Genomic DNA, 26893 nt, shown 5'->3' on the forward strand with positions numbered 1-26893 from the left:
CTTGCTGATTTTGCGGTCAGCACTAGGAGACTAGTAGGAGACTAGATTTCAGTCTTCGGACTGACATACATGTACCCTCTCCTGTGATGGATCTCCGTACACACTATATAACAATATCACTAAAATCTATTTCTAGAAATACCTGTCCTTGAACTTTAACTATTTATTGCTGAACCTATTCCAGAAAACAGCTGCGAAAATGGATTTGCGGACCTATTATATTTAAATTAAAAGGGACTTACCTGTCCCGGCTTCTACATGTACATTCCTGGATTGTGTAGGCCACTGAATGACTGCTACATCTCTCGATTGTGTGTACCAGTTGCCACATCCCTGGTTTGTGTATATGGATACTATATCCCTGGACTGTGTACCAGCTACCAGATCCCTGACTTGCGGAATGTCTGCTACATCTAAGAATTTTGTAAAGACTGCTACATCCAGTTTTATACCCACGCTATGACTGCTACATTCCTGGATTATGTATTCACTGCATTCAGAAACGACGCATTTTTATATCCACATCATTAATCACGCTTTTATCGACCAACATAATAAAACTCAGAGTAATATATACCATCTTATTTTAGCCCAAGACAAACTTACTACTGAAACATTGATAGTTATATTCAAGTATAAAGTTTAATCAGGATCAAAATACAACTGTCAATGTCAGCTATTGAAATTTTATAAGAAACAATCACATAGTGTAACAAGATACGACCTCTGCATAAATTCTAATGCTGCATACATTCCCATATATTCTTCCTCGATTTTAAAGTACATTATATTCCAGAAACACATTATAAACAAGTCCTTTTACTAAAATATATTATCTTGGCTCCATAAATCTTGTTTTACCACACAACCGTTCTCCTTTGAAACATTACTTCACGTCTCACGACAAGCATGGACAATTCTACTGCTGGTTATCACAATACTCACGCAAAACTCACTCGTGCATAATTCATCAAGGACAGTTTATTCCAACAGTCAAGGAATACACCTGTAAAAATCACTCCAACAAGATTACACATCCATAAGGGAGTAAAAAGTGATACACAATTACTCTTACCAAATAGGGAGTTAATGGCAATAAACAATCATTCCAACCAGATTAAACATCAAATAAGGGGTCATAGGTAAAATACAATCACTCTTAACCAAATTAAACATCAAATAAGGAGTCATGGGCAATATACAATCTTTCTTAACTAGATTAACCATCACATAGGGAGTTAAAGGCAATACACATTCACTCCAACCAGATAACACATCAAATAGAGGAGTTGTGGGCAATACACAATTCACTCCAACCAGTTTAAACATCCTATACTGAGTTAAAGGTGATACACAATTACATTTTCTGATATAGCTTTCTGTAATGTTTCGTAGGATATAGTCTTCCAGACCGTCAATAAGGCGATGCACAATTACATTTCCTGATATAGCTTTCTGTAATGTTTCGTAGGACATGGTCTTCCAGGCCTGTCAATAAGCCGGAGAACGTCCTTAGACACTTTGGTATGCCCGTAAAAGAAGCGGCAGTTGGGATTCTGAATTAGAATAGGCTGTAGCGCCGCTGTCTAGGCAAAATTTCTTTGATAGTACACCCCATGTCATATGCCCGTCTTCATTGGCCCTGGTTCGTGCAGAAGTAGGATCATTTCATTTCTTTCTGATTAAATGCTTTTATCTTGGGTTGGATTGAGTGATCTACCGGACACAATCTGGATGCAAGACAAGAAGCAGTTTATTGAAAGATACATTATGGGAGATTAGATAACAAGTTGGCAGTTCTCACTATAATATTTAAAAACTATATAATGTAAAGGGAAGTTGCTGAAAATTTCATTCAAATTGATCCACTATGAACCAAGAAATAAGCGATTGAAATTTCCGCCTAGCCTTGATCATCATTACTAAAGTCAGTACGATAAACAGCATAGTCTCGAGTATCCATTAAATCGTGAAGGAAATTTATGCAGTAAATCGGCTTATAATCCACTAATGATCGCAGGCTAACGATGCCATCGAGAGTTGATTATGGTCTTGATAGGTTAATTAATGTCTAATTAATAATTTAGATTACATTTCTGGCATAAATAAAGACCCGCAATTTAGCTCTTGCATAATGTATGTTTTAACTCAAAACAACTTATATTCAGCATCAAGAAATGACAAGATTTGAAATTGTTCTGAGAAAAGAATTACGTCACTTATTTTATTTACAATTTATTCTTCATTTACACAGCCTCTCAATACATAAAATTTACATATCTGTGCACACCTTAATTCATAAATGTTTACATAATTTTTCAATCCTTGCAACATATTCACAGACATGTGGTACTGATTTGATCTCATAGAATATGTTAACTGTTTTTACAAAAGTAACACTGTGATTTCTTGAGCAAATATTTTTCTGAATATCTGCCAGCACTTTTTGTTGATCTGGGGTTAAGTCTGGGAAATGCACTGTTTGTCTTATCAAACCTTGAATCCTGAGGTCTAAGATGCGGGACGGACAAATGTAATCTGAACTCTTTCTGTTTCTCCATAAACAATGTAATAGGCCTTTTTATAGATATTTGTTGATGTAGTTCGGACAAAATAATTTGCAGTTGTGGAACATATTTTATTTGAGTTTTTCTGTAATAGGAAGGTTACTAAATGAAACTTTTTTTACAAAATAGAGGGGTTTTTTTTAAGTTTTTAACTCATCTTTCTTGGTTTATTCACAACTGAGTTCATGGTGGAAAATACATTCCTGATCAGGATATCATGTTCTGTGATCAAGATCTGACTACTACAAAACAAACATGATCCATTAAAAGCAGAAACAATCACATTCTGTTTGTGAATGAATTGGAGTTTGATCTATGTGTATCAATTGAATCACTTATTACCAGAATATTTCCAATATACACCTATATATCCACACTGTCCAAGAATCACATTCCCCAAAAAATTCTGATCATAATAAATCTTGAATTTTAACATTTCGTCTGACAGCATTAGAAAATCCTTCTTTAAAATGAAACCAAATATCTGTAGCTAGAATCTCACTCTTTTTCTCATCTGCAAGAAATAGATAATTGAATTAATCCGGATGTGAAAATATTTAACTTTCCCATAATGTTTCCAATGCATCATGACTTAATTTCTTGGACTCACAGAACACACAATCTTGTTAGTTGCATAGCAGCAGTAGTAGTGCTGGCACAATAGATCGTTGAATCGATGCATCGTAATTCACCTTCCTACAATTTGCATATTGAATTGTGACACACTGAATTGATGTATTATTATTTAATGATAATCCAGTCTGATGCTGTCTACGAGTAGAAAATTGATGCCTAATTAAATATAACTTTGTTGAGAAAGTTTCTCAGAGTCTAGTCATTTGGATGGTACAAGAAACAGAGATCAAGTGCAATCATTAGTGTGTGCATAACAAAATTTCCCTCATAGCACATTGCATGACGTATGCCTGTCTTCATCAGCCCGGACATTAAACACACTTTCATTTCATTTTAAAAAAAAACCCCAAAACCCTTAAAACTAAAATATCTTAATAATGTAGCCATTTCATCAACTGAAAGCTGAAATCTGTGATAGGATTGGGTGTATTTGAACAAAATATTTTAGTTTAAATATTGGTTAATAAGTATCCTGGAGAAGGCATGTTAAGTTTACCTTTCTTTTCTTGTTGTTTTTCTACTTTAACTTCTCGCTTGGTTTTTGTAAAATGACCAAAAAAATTAACCACCTTAAATACAATATGAAATTAAGTAAGCGGGCACATTTTTTTTTAGAAAACTCATAAAATATTAATGGTTAGGGAAATCCCAGTAATTCAGATACAAGAGGTCAAAGGACAAGGACCTAAATCGCCCTTCTGTTAATTACACAATCCGATTGAAGCACAGGTTCTATTTTGTTTCGTTTTTTTTCTAGTTAAAAATTTCGTTTCACTTGTCTTTACTACACAATGTGAGGAATTAGATTAGCCAATGAAACAGTCTGTTACGAGTTCTTGGCATGCTGTAGAAATGACAACGCTGATTGATTAATCAATGTCGGACATCATATGGTCAAAAGCCGCTTGTATGAGCCCTGACATGACCTTTCACCACAACCGATCAGATCTTTATGTAGTCTAGGCCATCGAAAGTATAAAAAAAAAATGAAACGACATATAGATCTGTATTTTAATCAGATTTGTTAATTACACGAATGTGAGTGTAATGTCTTAAACCAAATTCTATTGCAGTAGAATAAATCAGAGGCTTGGATACCAGTTTTCACAATTTAGAAACATCCCCTCCTAAATATATTTTAATAGTATTAATACAAATGAAATAGAAACCGTACACATAAAATATAGACATATGAATAAATGGTACCTTAAAAATAAATGGGAATTATTTTGTAGATTATAAAAATCTCTATTTTATGATCCCCAACCACAAATTTCTAGCTTGATATTATACGGTCGAAGGGAGATAATTCAGAGTAAAAATGGACTGGGACTTGTAATTCTCTTCCTTTTGACGTTGATGTTAAACCCATGACACTTCTTGAACTAACAATTTTTTAACAATATCATGAGCACAATTACAGAATCATCTGATATAAATGTTAAAGAGGGAGCGGGAGCAATGTTTAGATGATTTACCCAATTCATATATGAGTATGTTGCTTATTATCAATACATTAACTAACTTTGTTCAAAATATTTATACATGGACTCACTAAACAGGATACAGATGTCATAAATCATATTAAAATGTTACCTTATCACGAGCTAAAGGTTTAGCTTGTAATGTCTGTAGATGATTGGGTAAAGAGGGATTATCACTAGAACTAGATGATGCTTTACTTGTTTTATTTTCTACTGATTTCTTTTCTACTCTGAAAAAAATGATTTAAATAAAAAAATTTAGTAACAATGCTAAAATCATGATGTTATTTTACTGTACCATTATGTGAATTATTCTAAAAGGAAACGTCATTTCAAATATATAACAATACCGACTAAGACACCAAAGGAAATGGATATAAAATCTAACTAAATTACCAAATCTGACAGTGGCATGCATAAAAGACAGAAAATCTAGTCTACTATCATGATCCGGTTTCTTCTCCCTGCTAAAGACCCCTACACGCAAGTGAACAATTGAAATAAAACTGAACCATGTGTTAGTTCAAAATGATTTAGTTTGGGTCGATTGGACATTAAACACCATTTTTCTCTCTCTACTATCGTGAACAATGTAATAACAGTAGGGGATAAATGAGAACCAAACTGCTCTATCTATTGAGTCAACACATTTGAACACTGTTGGGAACAATCAAGTTTAGAATATAGTTTGAAAGTGCAGTGCATGCTTCCCCATGCCCCTCCCCCTCCCCACACAAAAGAGTTTGTATTCTTTGTGAAGTCATACAGCCTTGCTGTGACATAAAATTATGTCCCTGGTAACGCTAATAATAATCGCACAATTTTGATTTGCAAACAAAACAGAAGATGCAGTATGTCGAATATGTACCAGTATACAGACTGGATTGTGACATTCTACAGATAAAAGAACAAAGAGAAAAATTTTTGAAAACTTGCTGAATATTAACAACTGGAGTTAACTTGGCTTCATATCTTCTCATTTTCTCTAAATCAATCTGAAATGAAACAAATTTAATCTTAACAAGCCAACAGTGAGGCTGATGTCCCCCGCCGAAATAGGAAAATAATTAGAGGACACATATAAATTTATCACAAATTATCTTTTACAAAGAATTGAACAATCAAACAGTATATCTTTACTTATAGTCTAACAATCAAAGTAGGAGAGTTATTGTTTTCCAAAGTCACGACCAATCAAATTGCTTATCGCTCTGCTTACCCTGAGCAGAAAATGCTCATTATCAAACTTAGTCAAGGTATTACTGTAATGAAACTATACACCAAGTTTCATCAATCTCACTTAATTAGAACTAAAGTTATCGTGTCCCAAAGCATCAACCAATCAAATTGCTTATCTCTGCTTACCCTAAGCGGAAAATGCTCATCTTCGAACTCCATCAAGGCATTGACCTAATCAACACATACACCAAGTTTGAACATTCTAGCTCAATTAGGAAGAGAGTTATCGTGCCCCAAAGTATCAACCAATCAAATTGCTTATCTCTGCTTACCCTAAGCGGAAAATGCTCATCTTCGAACTCCATCAAGGCATTGACCTAATAAACACATACACCAAGTTTGAACATTCTAGCTCAATTAAAAGTTATCGTGTCCCAAAGCATCAACCAATCAAATTGCTTATCTCTGCTTACCCTAAGCGGAAAATGCTCATCTTCGAACTCCATCAAGGCATTGACCTAATCAACACATACACCAAGTTTGAACATTCTAGCCCAATTAGGAAGAGAGTTATCGTGTCCCAAAGCATCAACCAATCAAATTGCTTATCTCTGCTTACCCTAAGCGGAAAATGCTCATCTTCGAACTCCATCAAGGCATTGACCTAATAAACACATACACCAAGTTTGAACATTCTAGCTCAATTAGGAAGAGAGTTATTGTGTCCCAAAAAGTGTGACGGACAGACAGACGGACAGACAGAAGGACAGACAGACGGACAGACAGACAGACAGACAGACAGACGGACGAACCCATTTTAATAGTCCCCTGCTTTCTTCGAAAGGCGGGGGACAATAAAAAAAAAATTAGTCACATCAGTTCAGAATCAATAGAATTGAATGGGGTTTAATTTCCTGTCAACACAATGGTAATTATTATTTCAATGGGTATGTGTGCAATGCTAGGAACAAAATACCAGGATTTGAAACTGGGATATTCTAGTACAGAGTCCATTGCGCTGACCACTCGACCACCATATCACATGCATATATGTTAGAAGGAATCTTGTTATGCTAAGTAGCTCTTTTATTATACATGTACCGTATATGGCATTGCTTTTCGTCATGAGCTACTCTATCTTAAATGGGCATGCTTGTAATCTGAATGTGTAAAACCATATCTACCTCTCTAGCTATTAGTTGTTTAGCAGCATATGTCATCTGTCGATGTTGTTTCATTCCCGGAAATTTTATAATTTCATCAACTTTCCTGAAATAATTAGGACAACTAGAATCAATTCCACACCACAAATTCAGCTAAGTCTAAAAAAATAAGATATTGATCTAGAATAGAAACAGGGTGGTCTATAATAGAAGCAAAATCTACAGAACATTGATGATAGTCTAAAAACCAATGGACGTTAAATTGTCAAGTTGAATTTGCATACAAATTGAAGAAGGTATTTTGACAAAAAGAAAAACAAACAAAATGTTTATTTAAAAAAAGGTTTTATTAAATTTAAGATTGTTTATATTAAGGAATGGAGATAAGCTGATATTTAGAAGCTGAACTGATAATGTATAAGAAAAAGACTAAATGTAAAATAATTTCTACGTCAAATCTAATTGGTTCTAGGGATATGCTGAAGGGTATATATTTGAGTATAACTTACGGTTCTATGCTATAATTATATTGACCATCTTCCTGTTTTTCCTGATGATAGGTCATGTTATAAGCTATCATTATTCGTATCAAGTTAGCCATTTCTTCTTTTTCACGAGCACTATACAGTTGGGTATTTACCTGTTTAAATGTCATAAAATAGTTCAATGGTGTTTAATGGTTCATTGACAAATTACCCAAGAGACTACAGAAGAGACTCAAATACTGTTATTTCTTTTTATTTAATATGACTTAAGTTTGCAATGTTTAGCAAGAGGGGCTTGCCGAAATGCTAATTTCTTTGTCAGCAAGTGGAAAACTTGGTTAAAAAAAACAACTCAAAACTGATTAAAATATATTTAAATGACTAGGGTACTTACAGGTCTGAGTGTGGGTTGAATAATGTCCATTAGCGGTGGTATAACATCCATTACCATAGCAGTTGTATTTACAAATCTTTTAACAGTTGGTAACATATCAGCCATCATAGATCCAACTAAATTATCAGATTTGGTTTGTTTTGTTCTCATCTAGTCAAATAAAATAACTTTTGATGGTATAATTTTAAACAGAAGTTCAGTTTCACATATTTTTATATCAGGAAAATCAACCTTACGTTTTAATGTATTAAAATCTCTCCCATAAAGCTCATCATATGTAATTGAATCAAAAAGCTGGTAAACTTCTATTCATTTCATGGTTCAATAGTTTTGCTTGAAATTTAAATCAAAAATATTAATCTCAACCAAGTGTAGATTAATTACAACATCTTTTATCTGGCTCCTATTTCTTAAGTGTACCATTTACTAGCCAGCATGAGAATGAGTGTGATCTTTTGGTTACAGATCTTGCTGTATACCACCATCCCTCCACCTGCATGTATAGCATCCCTGAATTTAACAAGAATAAAATAGAGAGTAACTTCTCACTCACCTCAAATTGTGAATGTGGATACTGTATTCTAGGTGGTGTATAAGATGCGTACAGAAGATGAAATGTAACAGGTAAAAAAGGTACATATTTCATTAAAGAGTAATCTTGACTGTGATTGGTGTATCTCTGTATCAGATCAGTAAAACCTAACCATTCATTTGCTAAATTTAACTGCAACAAATTACAAGCAAAGTAAATATGTTGAATAGTCAGAAAACAGAACAAGTAAAGAACATAAGGCCATACAAAAAATATATGCTGGTTCCCAGACAACCCTTCCTAAAAATCTGATGCTGGGGGTATATGATTATCCAGTTTCATTTATCGTTGTGCGCCTAAGTTACATTTTAGGATTCAATCAAATTTCTTAATAGAGTTACTACTGTCACCCAGGAAAAACATTTGCGTGTGGTAATAATAAACACAGGTCATGCAGCTCTTTTTAAGTGACACAGAAGTATCTGAGAAACATAAAATTTCTTTAATATGGCCTAAGAAGATTGTTTCTTTAGACTAAGAATTTTTACATTAATATTTCCTTACTCTAAATATTAATCTACCAGCAACATTAACCAGCAGTTGCCATGCAAAATATGCCCATGTTTTGCAAGAGATGAATAGAGAACAAGTTAAAAAAAAGATAGTGAATTTTCGAACAATCAGGGGCCATAATCTGGGAAGTTCTGGTCTGATATGTGCGAATATCAAAAGGAAGCGAGATCTATGGGATATAGACATATATTCTAAGTTTCATCAAAATAGGATAAACATTTTGACTTCTAGATGGTCTACAACCTTGGTATTAAATACTTTTACACTATTTGCTTTCAAAGAGCGGCCATTTTGTCGGGCAGTTTCCGTCCGAAATTCGAACTCAACAATAATCAGGGTGTAACAATGATATATCTAAACTATATGTGCAAATATGGAAAGGAATTAAAATCTTTGTGACATAAACACATGATTTAAGTTTCATCAAAATCAGATAAAAATTGTGACCTCTAGAGAGTCCAAAACCTTGATATTACATACTTTAACACTATTTGCGTTCAAGGAGCGGATTCCGATTTTGATGAAATTTGAACTCAACGATCATTATGGTGTAACGGTGATATAATGGAACTGTTTTTTATATAGGATAAAAATTGTAACCTCTATAGGGACCACAAGCTAAAACGAGATTTTTCGAAAAAGCAGGGGCCATAATATAGGAAGTTACGGTCCGATATGCGTGAATATTGCAATTAACCTAGAACTTTGGGTTATAAACAAGTTTATCAAAATCGGATTTTTCGTACAATCAGGGGCCATAATCCATGAAGTTATGGTCTGATAAATGCCAATATCGAAAGGAACCAAGATCTTCTGGAGATAAAACTCTTATTTTATTTTAAGTTACGTCAAATTGGATAAAAACTGTGACCTGTATTGGGTCCACAAAGAAATAGACATCCACATGAAAATGTGGGTCTATAAAAATGATGTTCAGGAAACAATCTACTGTTTGTAGAGTCAGTAAGGAATGACGTTAAACACCATTTCAAAAATGTTTGTAGAGTCATGTCGCTGTCTAGTAGGTTCGTATTTTAAAAACATTTCTGTGAAATTTCAATGTAATATTATGATATTGCATCTAATTCATTCAAAATAAAGGACAAACATACCCCTACTAGATGAGGATCTTTTGATTTTGCCTCAAGATAATTTTCAAATAAGCCTTGTTTAACTTTATCATATTCCCCAGCTGCCTGAGCTACCAGTAAAATATTCCGAAACCTGAAAACACAAAATATAACACTTCAATAGGTCTTAACAATGACAGGAGATAAATTTGTCCATTACATTTTTTGCATCTGAAAGACTTTTCCTCCAGTTGCTTTAGTCCACGGGAGACAATTGCAAGATATTCTTTGGGTGGACAATTCCCACCTATAACTATTACAGTAGCTGCTACCTATATATTTAAGAAATTCATTTTCAATTCAGTAAACTACTTTAACATTCTGCATTCTTTCACTGTTGTATTTAATTCGTTTGACCGATTCGTAACCCATTTTCCCACGTTGTGTATCATTGTCGAAGTTAACCCACTATGCCTGTAAACCAAATTAAAATAATTACCTCACTGCAGGTGTTGTAGCTGTGGCTGCTTTTGTGGTCTTTCCTTCTGATAAATCACGTAAATTCACGAATCGATTTCTATGATGTAAACAAAACAAAACCATTTAATCAACATTTCATGTCGTTTAAGATGAAATGTACAGTTAATAATGTGGCTTCTCAATGTAACTGCAATGTGACTTATACTTTACATCTCCTGCTCTTCTATATAAAGTGCATGTCAATTCTTGATACCCTGTAATCATTTGTTTACCTATTTCATGATTTCAAGAAAATAATAACTGTACTTATACCAGCCATATTAGAATGCTAGTCTAATTATCGAACTTGAACAAGGATGCAGTTTGAGAATATTCACTCATAATGTTCCTAACCACACAAATAACAAGCTTATTTTAAATAAATGCACCTACAAAGATAATGCCATCCTCTTTAGATGGTCTCTTAATTCTAAGAACTTAAATATTTCCGAATTTTTCACCCTTGTTTTGGAATACTTGGTTCTGATGGAATCATAGTATCAGGAATAACATCTGAATGTTGGACATTTCCTATAATGAATTTAAACTGAGACTTACTGTTTTCCTCTAGGCATTGTGAAAATTTCATACCATGTTGAAAATAAGCTTCGATGTGCATCTTTTTGTCCTATACTCATACCCTGAACTGATTGAACAGTTAATTCTTTACGATTCTTTCTTACAAACTAAATAAAATAAATAACAGACGGCAAATTAAATAAAGGTTATAAAATTCTCTCTATTTTACTTCTTTCTAACAAACTGCGGTAAAAATTGTATATAATGCAAACTTTTCATGAGAATAAATATGTGTAATACAAACTTGTATGAGTTGTCTTCAAATATCATTCAGGGTCTCTACACCACAATCATGCCTTTACCATTACACTATGATCTGTATTTCCCCCAAATAGTATTTATACTCATTTCTAATCAAACATAATCAAAGTTTGTGTAAATCCTATATCCATTGACCAAGTTACATCTTACATTTTTTGTGTCTATTTCACACAAAATTTGCATAACTTTTGTGTTCATTTAGTTTTCTGTTTCTGAGAAAAGTAAATATAAATACAATTTTTAATATATAAAGATTGTTTGCTTTATAGTGTTCGGAAAAAAAAATCCATTAGGTGTAGACAGTAAGTTAAAGATACATTATGTTACAGCTAAATCTGCCTATTACAGGTCTTTTTTTTCTGGCTTCAAATGTTATATAAATTATTATTTAAACATTTATTGATATGACTAGCCGATAAACAACTCTCTGGGCCATCGGGTGGCTCCGATTTTAAGTATTTTAGAACACCACCGTCGTTCAAATAGATAATCAAGATTGTCAAGTACCATTGCTACGATAATAAATATTCTATACTACATTTTGTCAAAACACTCAAAACTTTACACAGAATAAAGTAATTTGACAAAAATTTTCAATATATTAATTTTTCCTTATCTATTTTGAACTATTCTAGTAAGAATGGCTAGCTCTTATCTAATTCTAACATAATTCATCTTTAACTGTTTTCTGTAGATACTAAAATGTGTAATTTTAAGATGAATTGTGGTTTATATACCTGTAATGTATTTAAACAAGATCTAATGTCATTATCTGTTCTTTCACATAATGCTAACAAGGCATTCATATCTGCTTTAAGATGTTCTTGACGTATAACCTATAGAAACAATTATAACATATTATCATAAATGGATACTATCCATAGTCTACACTAGTAATAAATATGTTTAGTGAATAAACTGCGTCTAGAAATCCTAAAAAAATAATTTAATATCACCAAAAATCAGTTGTGTAGTCTAAAGATAGCCATACAGCAGTCTAGTTTACAAGTGTTTAATTTTGAGTGCATAATTTAGAAACTACCAATTTAAAGTAGCTAAGTCTCTAACTCATTATCATCCAAAATCTTCAACATTGAAAACACGATTTATTTGTCAAATTAAATCAACACTCATGTTGTGATCTTACCGGAAAAAGATGGGCTTTTAATATACAATATTTAAGACAAAATAAACATTTTACCATTGGTACACCATAATGCACTTCAGCCCAAGTTGTATCAAGAGACTTAAGGGACGAGGCTAGACACATTGCACCAAATCAAACGGCGTATGTAGACTGGAATAACCAGATGCTAGAAATTTGCACTCGCTTGAGACTGCTGGCTTATTTCGCCGAACATAACTGATTTGAAATTGGAGTAAAAACGGAAACCATTGTATGTAAATCAGTTTATATATACATTCATATTACAGTATTATATGTGTTGCGACCCACTTTTGTCAATTTCTAGGTCCCAAATGTTAGCAATTTAGCTCCTTTAAGTAGTAATTAGTGAACAAAATGTACATTTCTAAACACTGCACTCAAAACTGAACACTTTAAGTAAACACTTAGCCACTGTTATACAAGTGTTTAGTTTTGAGTGCATCATTTAGAAACACATGATCTATGCAGTAATTAGTAAACAAACTGTTAATTTCTAAATGATACAATGACAACTGAACATTAACTATATTATAATCATCCTCAAAACTAAACAGTTGTATTTAAACTAGATTAGATAATTCTGAACAATTTTTAGATCTTTCTAAACTGTAGTTTATTAACATGGATGCTAAGATTGTAGATAGTAAGGTAAGAAACCAAGCACCTTTTCTTCACTTCCCAGCTAAACAGTAACCCTTCTCCAGTGAAAGCTATGAATAAGCTAAAACTATTGTTGCAATGGTTCGAAAAATCTCGAATTGGTTAACTGTCCTGCTGTAATGAATCCAAAACCATTCACCCCAGGGGGTGGGGGGTGGTATCACAGTGCTAAACAGCACTACAGAAAACCATGTGACACTGACAGTGCATACATGAATATCCATTTGGTAATTTTAGTAAAACATACAAATGTTACTGCTAAATTTAAATGCTTAATCCTTAGATGTATTTGAAACTGGCTAACTTGTTAAAATTTGTAATAAAACAACACTGGTTTGTAGGAGGCATTGAATGCCTTGGCTAAACAAGGGGTAACCATACATCACTAGGCCAGAAGGGTTTCCTAGTGGTTTATGGGATTGCAAGTATGTCTCCACATTACAGGTATGCAAATCCAATCCCACAACTGTTTAAAGTTTGAATGCTAAACAATAAAAAAAAAAAGAAATCAAACAAATTAAATTTTTTTAACTAACCTCGTAAAGTCTAGATGCTAATCGTGAAGATTCTGTTTGAGGAAAACTGAGCAACAATGCTGATTGTCGTAGTTGTCGTAATGATGTCACATATCTGTAAATAAACACAACAGTTATTGACTAATACTGTCTTCAATATTGTACAAAACACTGATGTAGAATGGTTGATTAATGACTCAAAGGATGTATGGCTCTATTCTTTGTAACATTAAAATAGACGAACATGGGGCTAAGAGCACATATTAATGTTATACAAGTGGATATAAATTAATTTATTTTAAATTCCAAAATTGAAATTTCTAATTAATTATGACTGGTGAAATATGTGAACAGCCCAAATTAATCGGCAGTCGTTAAGCCTGCTCAGTCAATTCTACACATTATTTTATTATCATTTAGTTGTTTGTGAATCAGCCCCAACTAATTAATCCTGCACTGTCTTGTAGGATATGTTTGGGTTTTTTTGTTCATTACAAATGGTGCCCGAAACCATAATGTTTTCGACTTGTGTACTGATTAAGTTAGAATGTACAATGTGTCTTAAATATTGGATACTAGGATCCCAGATTTTCATGTTAAGATAACAACATCAGTACTGATAGAATGTTGATTCTAATCTGAGTTTAGCTCCTTTAATAGTGGTTTGGGTTTTATTTTGCTTTTTTTTTTTAAATCCAACAAGATATCTGGAGCTTAAACCACTTTTTGTTAGGCAGTTCCCTATATTTGGCCAAAAGCAGTTAAGTTACACTATAGACCTGGGACTGTAAAGCGAAGTGGATGCTTACGGCTAGCCCCCAGATCCATTCATTTGATCGAATATTATGTGCATTTATTGACCGTTTATTGTGTCTTATCTGTAGGTTTGTCTTGTGTAATTGGTTATGTGTGGTGCAGTCCACCTGCACTTATTATTAACATATCCAACAGAGCAAAGGTTGAACAAATCTATTATGAACTCTGAAATTAAGCCCTGATATATAAAAAAAGAAAGAAAAACAGCACACAAATTAAAAGACACAAATAATATTAACTTACTGATCATTACATATACAGATAATAGGACGCAATAATATACCACCATCACTTTTCTTCTTACCAGGTGGTGGCACGTCGGTTTTACGGATTAAATTTAATAACATATTTATTGCTGGCTAAAAATATAACAAATTTAATAAGATAGTGATTGCTGGCTAAATATATAATAATTCTAACAACATATTGATTGCTGGCTGAAAATGTAATAAATCTACATTTTGTTATTGGGGAGTGAAGATGTGGTATCCAAGTTTTGCCAAAATGTATAGTTCAGTCAAAAAATGCACAGGGGTTAAGAATTATATTATTGTACAAAAACATCAAGTCAAATTGTACGCAAAATGTTGATCTTTCAAAGATTATCTCAAATATTTCTGTAAAAGATAGGTTGCCAGTCAACAAAACATGCCAACAGCAGCTAAATCTTCCGGGTAGTCGACAAGGGCTGGCACATATCTATGCTTTTGTAGGTAATAGCAGGAAGTACTTTTATCATTACAGTGTTCACAAAGGGTTCAAAAAAGTGAAACAAGGGCTATAAATCTAGCAGTAATTAACGGAAATTGGTGGAATTCGATAAGCTTATTCGTTTTACTAATTCAAATAATGCAAGTAAATTTAATACAGATCGGATGATAACTTTAGTCGTAAAACAAGGGTCATAACTATAAAAGATATAAGGACTAAGACTAGTAATTATTTCCCCTTATTTCATGATTGGCGAATGTAGTGCGAGTTATTGATAGACAATTTTTCCCTTATTTTTTTTCTCCCCTCTTCCTGCATTTTTTGGTTGACCTTTTGGTCAAGAATTGGAGAAAAGGGACCAAATTTGCAATAGCATAGCCGATTTGGACAATACTGATGACATTACAACTGAGGGGTAGGGGGTGTAAAGTGTCTTTCTGCAGAGCAAACAATGTGTCGGAAGTGAGATTTTGACCTCAGTCAACATGAAATCCCTGTAGCAAAAAATCTAAACGGTCAACCCCCGACAAAATTATGATGAGGGGATTCGGGATTGCCAAATGTGTCTATAAAGATTGGAACTAATGGAATGTTGAGCAAAAAGCTACAGTCTGTGATGTTACAGCCATTTAACATTGAAGTCAATGGGTAAGTAATTGCTAGTCTGAGTCCACAAACAGAAATTGCTGTAATTCAATAGGATTCTTCCTCACACTGATGTAAACAATATATAGAAATTTCAAACTGATCAGATAATAAATGTAGTCTGTGGAGTTTTCACAAAAAATTGTGGACGTCGGACTGTTGGTCGAACGGACGGACAAACGGCAATATACGACCATATTTCTATGTGGGCGTATAATTATGTATGTGTGCTGTTTTAAAACTAGTAGTTTGCAATTTTATACAGCAAGGACGTATCTCAAGAAAAAGTTCACTTATAACTGCTTGCATCTCATATACAACAACTTGAAACAATATTATAAAATCCAATATTATTGCCTTAGAATATGACAACTAAATAAAAATATGCGCTAGAAAATTCTGATTCTGAAGAAACTAAAAAGTGAATTTTGTCAAATATGCAAGATAAGACTTTTGGACTCCCAACCGATGACAATGAGAATAAGCTAGAAAACTAATAAATTTATTTACATATTGATAGCTTGACTCTGTATCCTATACTTTGCTCCTTTAGATTTTGCAATATATGCAAAAAAAATAACACTTAAATAAAATATAGATAAATTTATTACACTGATAGCTCTCTTGCGATAATATATTCTTAAAAAATAAATTGTCACACACACAACAAACATTTTAGCTAAGAATCATATTGTTTTACAAACCTGTGGTGCCCCATCTATTTCATCTATCACCAAACAATTAGGTCTAGGATCAGCTCCTAAAACAGCTTTCATCTGTGTAGCTGCCTCTAATTTATTTTTAAATACTTCGGCACTACGGTCATCACTGTTCAACAGAAAAATTATTGTTTGGCAAGGCAAGAGAAACTACCTATGTTATTGAATTAAAACATGCATGAAATCTACCCTCTAGATCACAATTATTTGCACAAAGGGCAAAGCTAAGGGCTCATGCCCGATATATTGCATTAGATTTCATTGATTTCAATCTCATTTTATATTTGTAAAGCACATACATGTACAATTGTTTTTAATTATGTTACTCATTTTTGGCTTTGAGAAAATAACAATTGTTATAACTTCAACAATTTCTCACAGTAAATGAGGATTTAATGGTCATGTAGATTATTTACATCAAAGACCACACTACTTTTTGCTTTTTCTTTGCTGAGTGTCGGGGAAACAGCTCACAGCTGTCCAAAGAATAAAATCTGGTGGACAAAATACATTTGTGTTATATACTAAATCAGCTAACATTCATCTCTACTACATTATAACCATCATGTTACATTTTATTTGGATTAAATTTAGCTAGCATTGATCTCTTTTACATAATAACCAGACTGTTCCATATTAATTGTATTAAATTACCTAGCATTCTTTTCTATTACTTTATAACCAGCATGTCATGATGCTACATGCTATTTGTATTAAAATATCTAGCATTCATCTATTTCCATTGTTATCAGCATAATATGTTACATATCATTTGTATTAAATTACCCTGCATCCATCTTTAGTACATTAACAGCAGGTGTTACATAATGTTTGTATCAAATTACGTAGCAATCATGTGTTACATATTATTTGTATCAAGTTACCTGGCATCCATCTCCATTACATTATAACTAGCATGTGTTACATATTATTTGTATAAAATTAACTAGTATTTATCGTTATTACTGGAAACCACGGTGGCTAAGACACTGGCTCGCTAGCCTGGACGACGCGTGTTCAATCCCTGCATTGACTGAGAAAGTTTATTGGGATTTTCAGACGTGGTTTCTCCTTGTCAGTGGTGCAGGACGGAGGGCGTAACAGGGACAGCTGTCTAGTCATTTGGATGGGACAAAAAACGAGGTCCCATGTAGACATTGGCGTGCACACAAAAGATCCCTTGGCAGTTGGAATTCGATATATGAGTAGGCCATAGTGCCGCTGCCCGAGCAAAATTTCCTTCATAAGACACTGTATAAAAATAAAATAAAACCAAGTACGAACAATCCAAACCATTAGACAAAATTCGAAGTCCTAAAAAAACGGTATAGGCAAAATAGTGTAATCAGCATATGGACTGTCCACCGTGTACAAAATACACGACAAACAGTGGTAACAGGTGTCCGGAAGAGTAAGCTTACCCTGCCTGGCATATGCCCGTCTTCATTAGCCCAGTCGGAGCAGAACAGTAGGACGTTTAACCCCATTTCATTTCATCTATATTACATTATAACAACCACAATATATTACATACTATTTGTATTAAATTAACTCGCATTCATCTCTATTACCATAATATCCAGCATATGTTACATAATATCTGTACAAACTTACCTAGCATTCATCTCTACTACATTATAACCAGCATGTGTAGCTACAATCTGTGCTAGAGTTGTCTTCCCTAAACCTGGTGGACCACATAATAATACAACCTATAAAAAATGCAAATATAATCATTTAAACCTTGGTTCAAAATCCCATAAACACATTAGCTTGATCGGTTATTTTCCTTACTTTACAAACATTTACCTTTTGTAAAGGTCTGTTAAATTTATCTAGCTCATCTGTTAATTCAGGTAATCTTTTCCATTTCTTTACTTCTTTCTGTTTTTTCTTATCTTTATTTTTATTGGGTAATTCTTTACCAAAAACAACAAAATCCCATAGCTTGATCCAATGAAGTAATGTTCTATTTATAGCCTGCAATTAAATAACAAATGTACATAAGTAAGTCTGAAATGTACATCATTTTGACGACATGTTTTTACCTCTAACCCTAACCAGTTAGTTCCTATTAGGACCAGTTACCACCTTTTAACTATAATAAGATTTTCTGTGTTAGATTTTGTTTTGTTGTTATATAAAAAAAATACATATTTATTATTAGCAATTGGGGGGACGGTCAAATACAAACTAGATTTCCAATACCCTGTCAACACTCCATATGTGGATATGCACAAATATCACTCCATCTCTTCAAATGAACAGTGAGTAAATAAATATACAGTGTAAGTCACTTTATATTTACACATAATTGGTGGGTCATCAAGGATTGTGCACAGACAATATTGAATTAAAAAGTCTTTATACATACACATATAGAGAAAAATATTTTTATCGTCCACTCAACACAAACCAGGTCATATTTGGGGGTAAGATATGCTACAATTTTACTTCAATAATTTGCTTCTGTTTATGGGTCTTTAGCAGATGGAGACCGGAGGATCTGGAGAAAACCCATGAGATTGGGCAGACAGCCCTATTACTTATCAAGTATTCCTTGGGATCGAAACCACACCAACTGACACTGAATGACAGGCATTATGGTCTAAAGCACATGCATAAGACCACTCGATCCTTCACAGATTTACCATATACAGTTATATTTCCATTTGAATATCTTTAATATCCTCCGTCTTCGTTAGCCTAGTCAGTGCACAACAGTACTATGTTAAACCTCATTAATATCCATTGTGGATCAGCTGACCACGTACAATATAAACGGTACTGATTGTATTACCTCTTCACTGAGTAATTCTGTATATCTACAAGGAGCATATTTTTCTACCCATAAAAATTTCTGTGGTTCAGATAAAGCTATAGGTTCTTCATTTTCTTTGTCTAAACCATCCAGACCTAAATTATCATCTATTTCCCTGTCATAAAATAACAAAAATACAGATAATATTTAACAGAATTCTGAGGATGCAGAGAGTGATATGATGAAATGGTTTTAAACGTTCTACTTTTCGGTACCAATCGTACTATGCATTGCACTATGAAGGAAATTTCGCCCATGTAGTTACATTTCTGCACATTCTTTGTCGAATTCCAACTGTCAAGAGTTCCTTTATGTGCACACCAGCAAGTACTCACACCAGCAAGTTTTTTGCCCCATCCATGAGGCTTTTTCTTGACAGATCCTCCGTCCTGCATCACTGACAAGGGGAAAGATTATATATCATTGGTAAAATCTCTTTACTACAAATTCACAATAAAAACATTTGCAAAAACAATAGATGTTTAGAAAGTACCCTGACAATGTCATAAGTTGTCTGTGACCATCAGTCTGGGGCATTAGGTCAAGGACTAAAGGTCCCACAAAAATACTGGTGCGCTACTATACCTGTTAATAGCTTCAGTAATTTTTCTAGCTTCATCAATAATCTTATTTTGTCTCTGAAAGATAAAACAACAATAAAGAATAACCAAAGGGGTCACTTAACATGAATATAATATAATATTTGAGGTTGACACCCATTCAGTCCTACACACAACCAACTTTTGGACAAATCCAGTCAGATGAGGAGAGAGATATAGGGCTTAAAGTACACTCAACACAAACTAGGTAATTTGTGGACTAACATATAGTTCAACCCAACTCCCTGTCACATATAAGTGAGGAATTGAACCACGCCACTTGACAGACCTTATGATCTAAACCCCCAGTAAAATAAGGGAGGAAACATTTAACTAAGGGTATCATATTCAAAAACATTTTCCCTATTTTTTTTAAAAAGTTTTTCAGCTTTGTCATTTATCAAAGTAAGTCTGATTTTGATAATTGTTTATTAAGATGTCTTGTATAATAATGGTTGCAGTAGGAAGTTGCATTGACAACAGCTTCAGAAACTCAACTTGAGTAACTTCTGAATAGGACAATTGGACATTCAATTACTCATAGAGGCTTGTATTATGAAAAATGAACAACTTCTGCAGAAAAAGTCATCTGCACATGCAGTTAGATCTATTTAATAAGGCCAATTCCAAGTTTGGTCAAAGGTCACGAGATGGAAACCGGGCTAGTGCGAATCCCAACCCTTACCCTAACCCTGGACCTAGCCCTAATGATTATCCTAACCTACAATCTCACCAACAATCACGTGCCCTAACCTTATTTACATCTCAGTGACCTTGACAAAAATTGAGTTGGCCTTAACGAATAGATCTAGCCCCTTACATGCCCTAAAAGGGGGCGATAATTCAAATATTCAAGTTAAAATATCTAGAATTTTGATAATGGCCCGTGATTAAAATAATGACCTGTTTAGAATTTTGTATCTGATTCTTGTGCTTAGATGTCCCAAAGTAAGACAGGATTAAAGTAAGAACCGACTTTTTGGCATCCTATCTGAAGTGTTAGTTCTTAGCAGTCCGCCTCTATAATTGTTATTAAAAGCTTTATAGAAAGCAATAATGTTTAGGACATTTGTATAATAGTCAATCTTTATAGAAAGCAATAATGTTATTAGGACATAATGTATAACGGTCAATCTTTAGATGTCATAATGACTAAGGTACATTTGTAACTAGAGGATTTGGAAATTTAGTTTTGTAAAATTAGAATATAATTACCTCCTGTTCTACTTGTTGTCGTAATATTTCCCATGGAACACTCAGTAATCCTGATATATTCCTGGTTTTACTAATCTCTACAATCTGAAATATAAAAATTTGAGCTAAATAAACATTGTGCCCATGTGCAGATATTCTTACTATAATATGCTTTATTATGCTCAGTGGCCTTAAATACCCTTGAACAGACATGCAGCAGGCTATCACTGTTAAGGGACAAGATTAAAAAAAACTAAAAGCCAAACCAGGGGCATTACATTAAACTTAGTTTTGGAACTTTATCAGTACAATTACTTTCTCAGTTTTACCAATGTTATTAATTAATGTTGCTTAGATATGAATAAATAACAACATCAAATGAAATATTTGTATCATACATTTGGGATAATTGACAAGCACGTTAAGAGAGAATTACATAAAAACAATAATAAAAAACAATGAAGCAAATATTATAAATCGGCTGGGAACAGTCCAATGACCCAGACAAAATAGGTACCGAGTCCAACTAGAAATATACTAGTTGTTTCTAAAACTAGGAAGCTTAATGCAGGCTGTCAATGTCTGTTTCAAACTTCAAAGTTTCTTTATACTGTTACCTCTTTATCAAAGTCCTCTTCTTCCTTTAATTTAAGATAAAATCTACTACCATCAGTACCAGTGATGTTAAGAAAGTTTCCACAAGGTCGAGAAGTCAGCAATCTTGATTTGTCATCTCTAAATACTTCATCTAATGCTAAAATTTACAAGCCAACAGTGAGGCTGATGTTCCCCGCCAAAATCCAAAAACAAATAGATGACATATTAATTAATCACACATTTATTTTTTTTTCAAAAGTATCAAGCAATTAAACTATACACTAATTTTCAACACTCTCTATCATAAATTGCAAATCATTCTAAATCCTTTTCATCAGAAATATAGTCTTCAGAATCGGTGTCATCGATATAATCCGAATCGAATAATTCATAAATATTTCAACCATTTTGCGCATCTTTAACGTTCCCAACATCATTAAATTACGTTTTTCGTCAAAAAATGTTGAACAAAGACATGGTTTTCTCAATGCCCTTGACAAGACAAATTCCTGTCTGAAACGCATGCATGGGCATATCAATTAAATACGAAACTAAATACTCAAATGCGGCTTATCAAAAATGTTCTTGCGGTGGTCGACTTTAATCGACCGTGACCACTTAGCTGTATAACGTTGTGGTGACTATAGTCGACAATGACCGGTTAAGGGTTAATAGTCCCCTGCTTTCTTTGAAAGGCGGGGGACAAAAATAGAAAGTATTGGTTCATCAGTTCAATTTCAAATTCTACCCCATGCTAATGTTTAGTATACAAAACATTTAATATCATGGATTTAGCTGTTCAAGTTATCAAAATTCATTGAAAATCAATATAATTGTTCGTCTCAAGACCTTAAACTCTGTGTATCAATCTGAAGTCAATCGGATGATAATTTTAGCTGCTAGAGCATCACAAGATTTTTCAAAGTGATCAAGGGCCATAACTTTTGCAATAATTATTGGAAATTGTTGAAAATCAATAGGATTTTATCGTCTCATGACCTGAAACACTGCATATAAATTTCAAGTCAATCGGATATTAACAATACCTTTTAGAGTGTCCACAAGATTTTTTGAAGTGATCAAGGGCCATAACTCTGGCAGTAATTATCCGAAATCGCTGAAAATCAATAGACTTTCTCGTCTCATGACGTTAAACACTGTGTATAAATTTAAAGTCAATCGGATATTAACTTTAGCCTCCGACAGACGGACCGACAAGAATATACGACCACATTTCAATTGCCTGAAATCGTTGAAAATTGATAGGATTTGTCGTCTCGTTAACATGAAAGCTGTTTATCAATTTCTACTAATCGCATGATAACTTTACCTTTTAGAGCGTCCAGAAGAATTTTAATAATTGACCAAGAGTGATAACTTTGACAGTTGAATAGGAGTCTTTGTCTTGTGAACAAGAAAACTGTGTAATCTAGAGTGTCCAATGGCAAAAACTCTGACAGTAACTATTGGCAATTATTGAAATACATGTAGGCTTCTTCGTAAATATATAAACGTTTCACCTATTTCACCAAACCTAACTGATTAGAAATTACAATATGTTTTTCAAAAATTGAATATAAATCACTTTACATAGATTCATATTTTAATATGCGCTTTTAGATCCATTTTATCTATATTTCAAGGCTTGAAAAAATAGAGTGATACGTCCTTTAAAGTCAACTGGATGTTAACTTTAGCATTTTGCGCATACACAAGCAATTATGGACGCCAGATAATATACAATCACATTTCAATGAAGGTGTATAAAATAAGGTTAAAGAATGCGGGCATGATACCTCTTGTAGACTGAGAAGTTTTTGCTTGATTCCGTTTTGTTATAATATTATTGACATTCCAATCATCTTTTAGCCAATCTTCATCATAGATGTCACTATTTGTTGTGTTTTCATTAATTTTGGCTGGTCTTATTTTAATGACATCTTTACTATTTTCCTGAAGTCTTTGTCGTTTACTCAGTGGTTCTGAAATAAACAAGCGGTTGCCATGCAAGATACGCCCACATTTTGCAAGAGATGGAGAAACAAAGAGTGAAAAAAAATAATGTGATTTTTTGTACAATCTAGGGCCAGTAACAGTAAGTTGCTGTCCGATATGCACGAAAATGGACAGGAACCAAGATCATTGGGTTATAAACATACATTTCAAGTTTCATTCAAATCAGATAAAAATTGTGACTTCTAGAGGGTCCACAACCTTGGTATAACATACTTTTACACTTTTTGCGTACAAGGAGCGGCCATTTTGTCTGACAGTTTCGATCAGTTTTTCACGAAATTCAAACTCAATCATCATTAAGGTGTAACGGTGATATATTTAAAATTGAACAAAAATTGTGACCTTTGTACAATCAAGGGCCATAATCTAAGAAGTTACTGACCAAATATGTGCAAATATCGAAAGGATTCGAGATCAATGCGATATAAACATAAATTTAAAGTTTCATCAAAATCGGATCAAAATTGTGACTCTTAGAGTATCCACTGTACCACACTATTTGCGTATGAATTTTACGAAATTTGAACTCAATCATCATTATGGTGTAATGCCACAGTGATATAGTAAAACGTTTTTTTTTTAAATCAGATAAAAATTGTGACCTGTGGGGGAACTGCAAGCTAAAAACAAGATTGTTCATACAATCATGAGCCATACATTTCAAGTTTTATCTGAATCGAATAAAAGTTGTCACCTCTAGGGTGTCCACAAGTCAAAAACGTGATTCTTTGTACAATCAGGGGCCATAATCCATGAAGTTTCGATCCGATACATGCCAATATCGAAGGGAACCAAGATCTTTTGGAGACAAATCTATATTTCAAGTTTCATCAAAATCAGATAAGAAATTTCAATTTGATTGTTTTATGGGATGATAATTTGTCTTTGTTCAACATTTTAAACCTGTCGACCCTACATTGTAAGCACAAACTTCAACTTTTGAGTTCAACATACATCAGATAACTCAATTAAATGCTTTATAAATCAATGAGGATTAGACTTTTTAAATCCAATAGTGATATTGATAATCAAATCAAATTACCTTTTAGTGATCCCACAGAAATAAATGTATCAAGGGAGACAACTTCATTTTTGTAAATTCATTTCAAATTCATTATTTTCTAAAGATATTCTTTCCAAATTGATAACCTCTTTTTTAACAAAATCCAAAATATGATTCATAATTGTTTGATACTGAATATTTCAATAAGAAAAATTTAAAAATGCTATTTTAATTTATTATTCAATTAAATGAAAATTAAAAAACCACTGTATAAAAAAACATAAGATAAATAGATGCTACATGTCCACCAAGAATAAGTAGATCAAAAATGCTAAGACACCATTCATGCCATACCAGATACTGCAATACAGTACTCTGGTGCCATTGATTGGTAAGATCATATCCTGATCATTACTGAAGCAGTTGAGATGAACATGTCTTAACTGTGCCGACAGGTCAGGTACACTACAACTTCCAAACATAATGAACGACCATGCAAGTACATGTAGCTCTAATAAACTTTGGTTAACATTACTAAAGCTGATTTCTGGGTGAAAATAAATGGAGGTCACTTATTCAAAACTATTGCAATACGATACATGTTCCTGAATCTACCAGTAGGCTACCTCTAGGCCTTATAACCTGGGGGGCAGATTTTCACCTTTCTTACTCACTCAGATGTTTAAATCACATAAGAACTTGTATGTTCTACATGTAGCTAAAACCTACCAATTTCTGAACGTGTATTGATTTGAGGCACAGTAAATTCTTCATCACTGTCCGTTGGTAAATCTCCAAAATCATCATCCTCATTCCTGGCACGTTTCTCACCAGATCCAACAGAATTATCTCCTGTAGTTCTAGCATGCAATAAAGATCCATTTACAGGTGGTTCTGGGCTTAAAACTGGTTCTAATAATAAACTGGAATTCAACTCATCTCCAGTTTTACCTTTCCCATGCTGGGTTTTTGCATTTGGTGTTGTAAAATTTAAAGTTCTTTTAGGTTTACAGACATCTTCTGTGGCTGTAAAAAAGATAAAGAAATACAATTTGTAAATATTAAATCTTCAAAACTCCTTAAAAATGTTAAAATGTCTGAATTTGCCTCTTTATTTGATCAAATTTGAAAAAAAAACAATACCCAAGTCAAATACCTACATAGGAGGATATATTATTATCTAAGTATAAGCTACTAAGTCCTGGTCTTCAGTCTATACTCTATGGAACAACGACAACCTCAATGGATTCAATCTGATTAAAAAGAGGACCATCAAAAGATTTTACCCAACACTTACATGTATAGGTGGCAATGGTTTGTTTTTATCGTCTGTAGTCTCGACTTCTTGATGACGCGTTAAGACGTTGAGTGTTGCAAAATTTTCAGTTCATAATATCTTTGCAAATAAAGAATGGAATTGAACTGTTTTACACTGACATTCCTCCTAGAAATTCAAACTTCACAACAGTAATGTTACCAAGGGATTCAAAATCCCTCAAGGACGATCGGCGGCTTTATTAACTTCATAACACCATAAGCCACTGTATCATACGGTCTGTCATTGAGTTAACTGGCGGGGTTTCGATTCCCCGGTTGTACGTGACAAGCGAGTAGGGTCGCCTGTCCAACCTCGTGGGTTTTCTCCGGGTCCTCTGGTTTTCTCCCACTGCTAAAGACCCCTACATGCAAGCAAATGATTGAAATAAAATTGAACCATGTGGTAGTCCCGAAATGACCTAGTTTGTGTCGAGTGTACGTTAAACCCCATTTCTCCCTCATAAGCCACGCCCACTTCGCACTGGAGGAACTCAAGTTACGTAGATCTAAAACATGATATCAGAAACTTACGTTCATCATCGAAGGCAGCTAAAGCATCGAGTTCGTCTGCATATTCAAATTCAAACAATCCGTTATCCATATCATTGACAATGAAATGGTTTCATAAACTTTCTTACATACACTCTAGTGCTTTGTTGACATCAGTTTC

The 26893-nt window shown here is 33.5% G+C and overlaps 1 protein-coding gene across 1 annotated transcript; it reads right to left on the bottom strand.

Moving 5' to 3' along the window:
* Positions 1-1934: 1934 nt before the first annotated feature.
* Positions 1935-26893, bottom strand: LOC126811074 (chromosome transmission fidelity protein 18 homolog). The gene is made up of 24 exons (XM_050536546.2): positions 26755-26893; positions 25636-25932; positions 23684-23869; positions 21908-22044; positions 21312-21395; positions 20083-20135; positions 19477-19612; positions 18486-18656; positions 18291-18388; positions 16662-16785; positions 14845-14960; positions 13807-13900; positions 12180-12278; positions 11161-11288; positions 10583-10660; positions 10126-10237; positions 8462-8632; positions 7909-8058; positions 7539-7669; positions 7051-7135; positions 5624-5682; positions 4800-4917; positions 3700-3772; positions 1935-3081 (listed from the first exon to the last, which is right to left on the bottom strand). Exons 1-24 carry the CDS (start codon positions 26822-26824, stop codon positions 2978-2980), a joined length of 2874 nt encoding a protein of 957 aa, XP_050392503.1. The 5' UTR covers positions 26825-26893; the 3' UTR covers positions 1935-2977.

The sequence above is a fragment of the Patella vulgata genome, chromosome 2 (genome assembly GCF_932274485.2).
Source record: "Patella vulgata chromosome 2, xgPatVulg1.2, whole genome shotgun sequence".
Taxonomy (NCBI): Eukaryota; Metazoa; Mollusca; class Gastropoda; family Patellidae; genus Patella; species Patella vulgata.

Coding starts and splice junctions, on each gene's coding strand:
- LOC126811074 (XM_050536546.2), bottom strand. CDS start 26,824: ATGGATAACGGATTGTTTGAATTTGAATATGCAGACGAACTCGATGCT. Junction 18,657..19,476: donor CAGAATTACTCAGTGAAGAG/GTAATACAATCA, acceptor ATTTAATTGCAG/GCTATAAATAGAACATTACT. Junction 8,059..8,461: donor ATCCACATTCACAATTTGAG/GTGAGTGAGAAG, acceptor TTATTTGACTAG/ATGAGAACAAAACAAACCAA.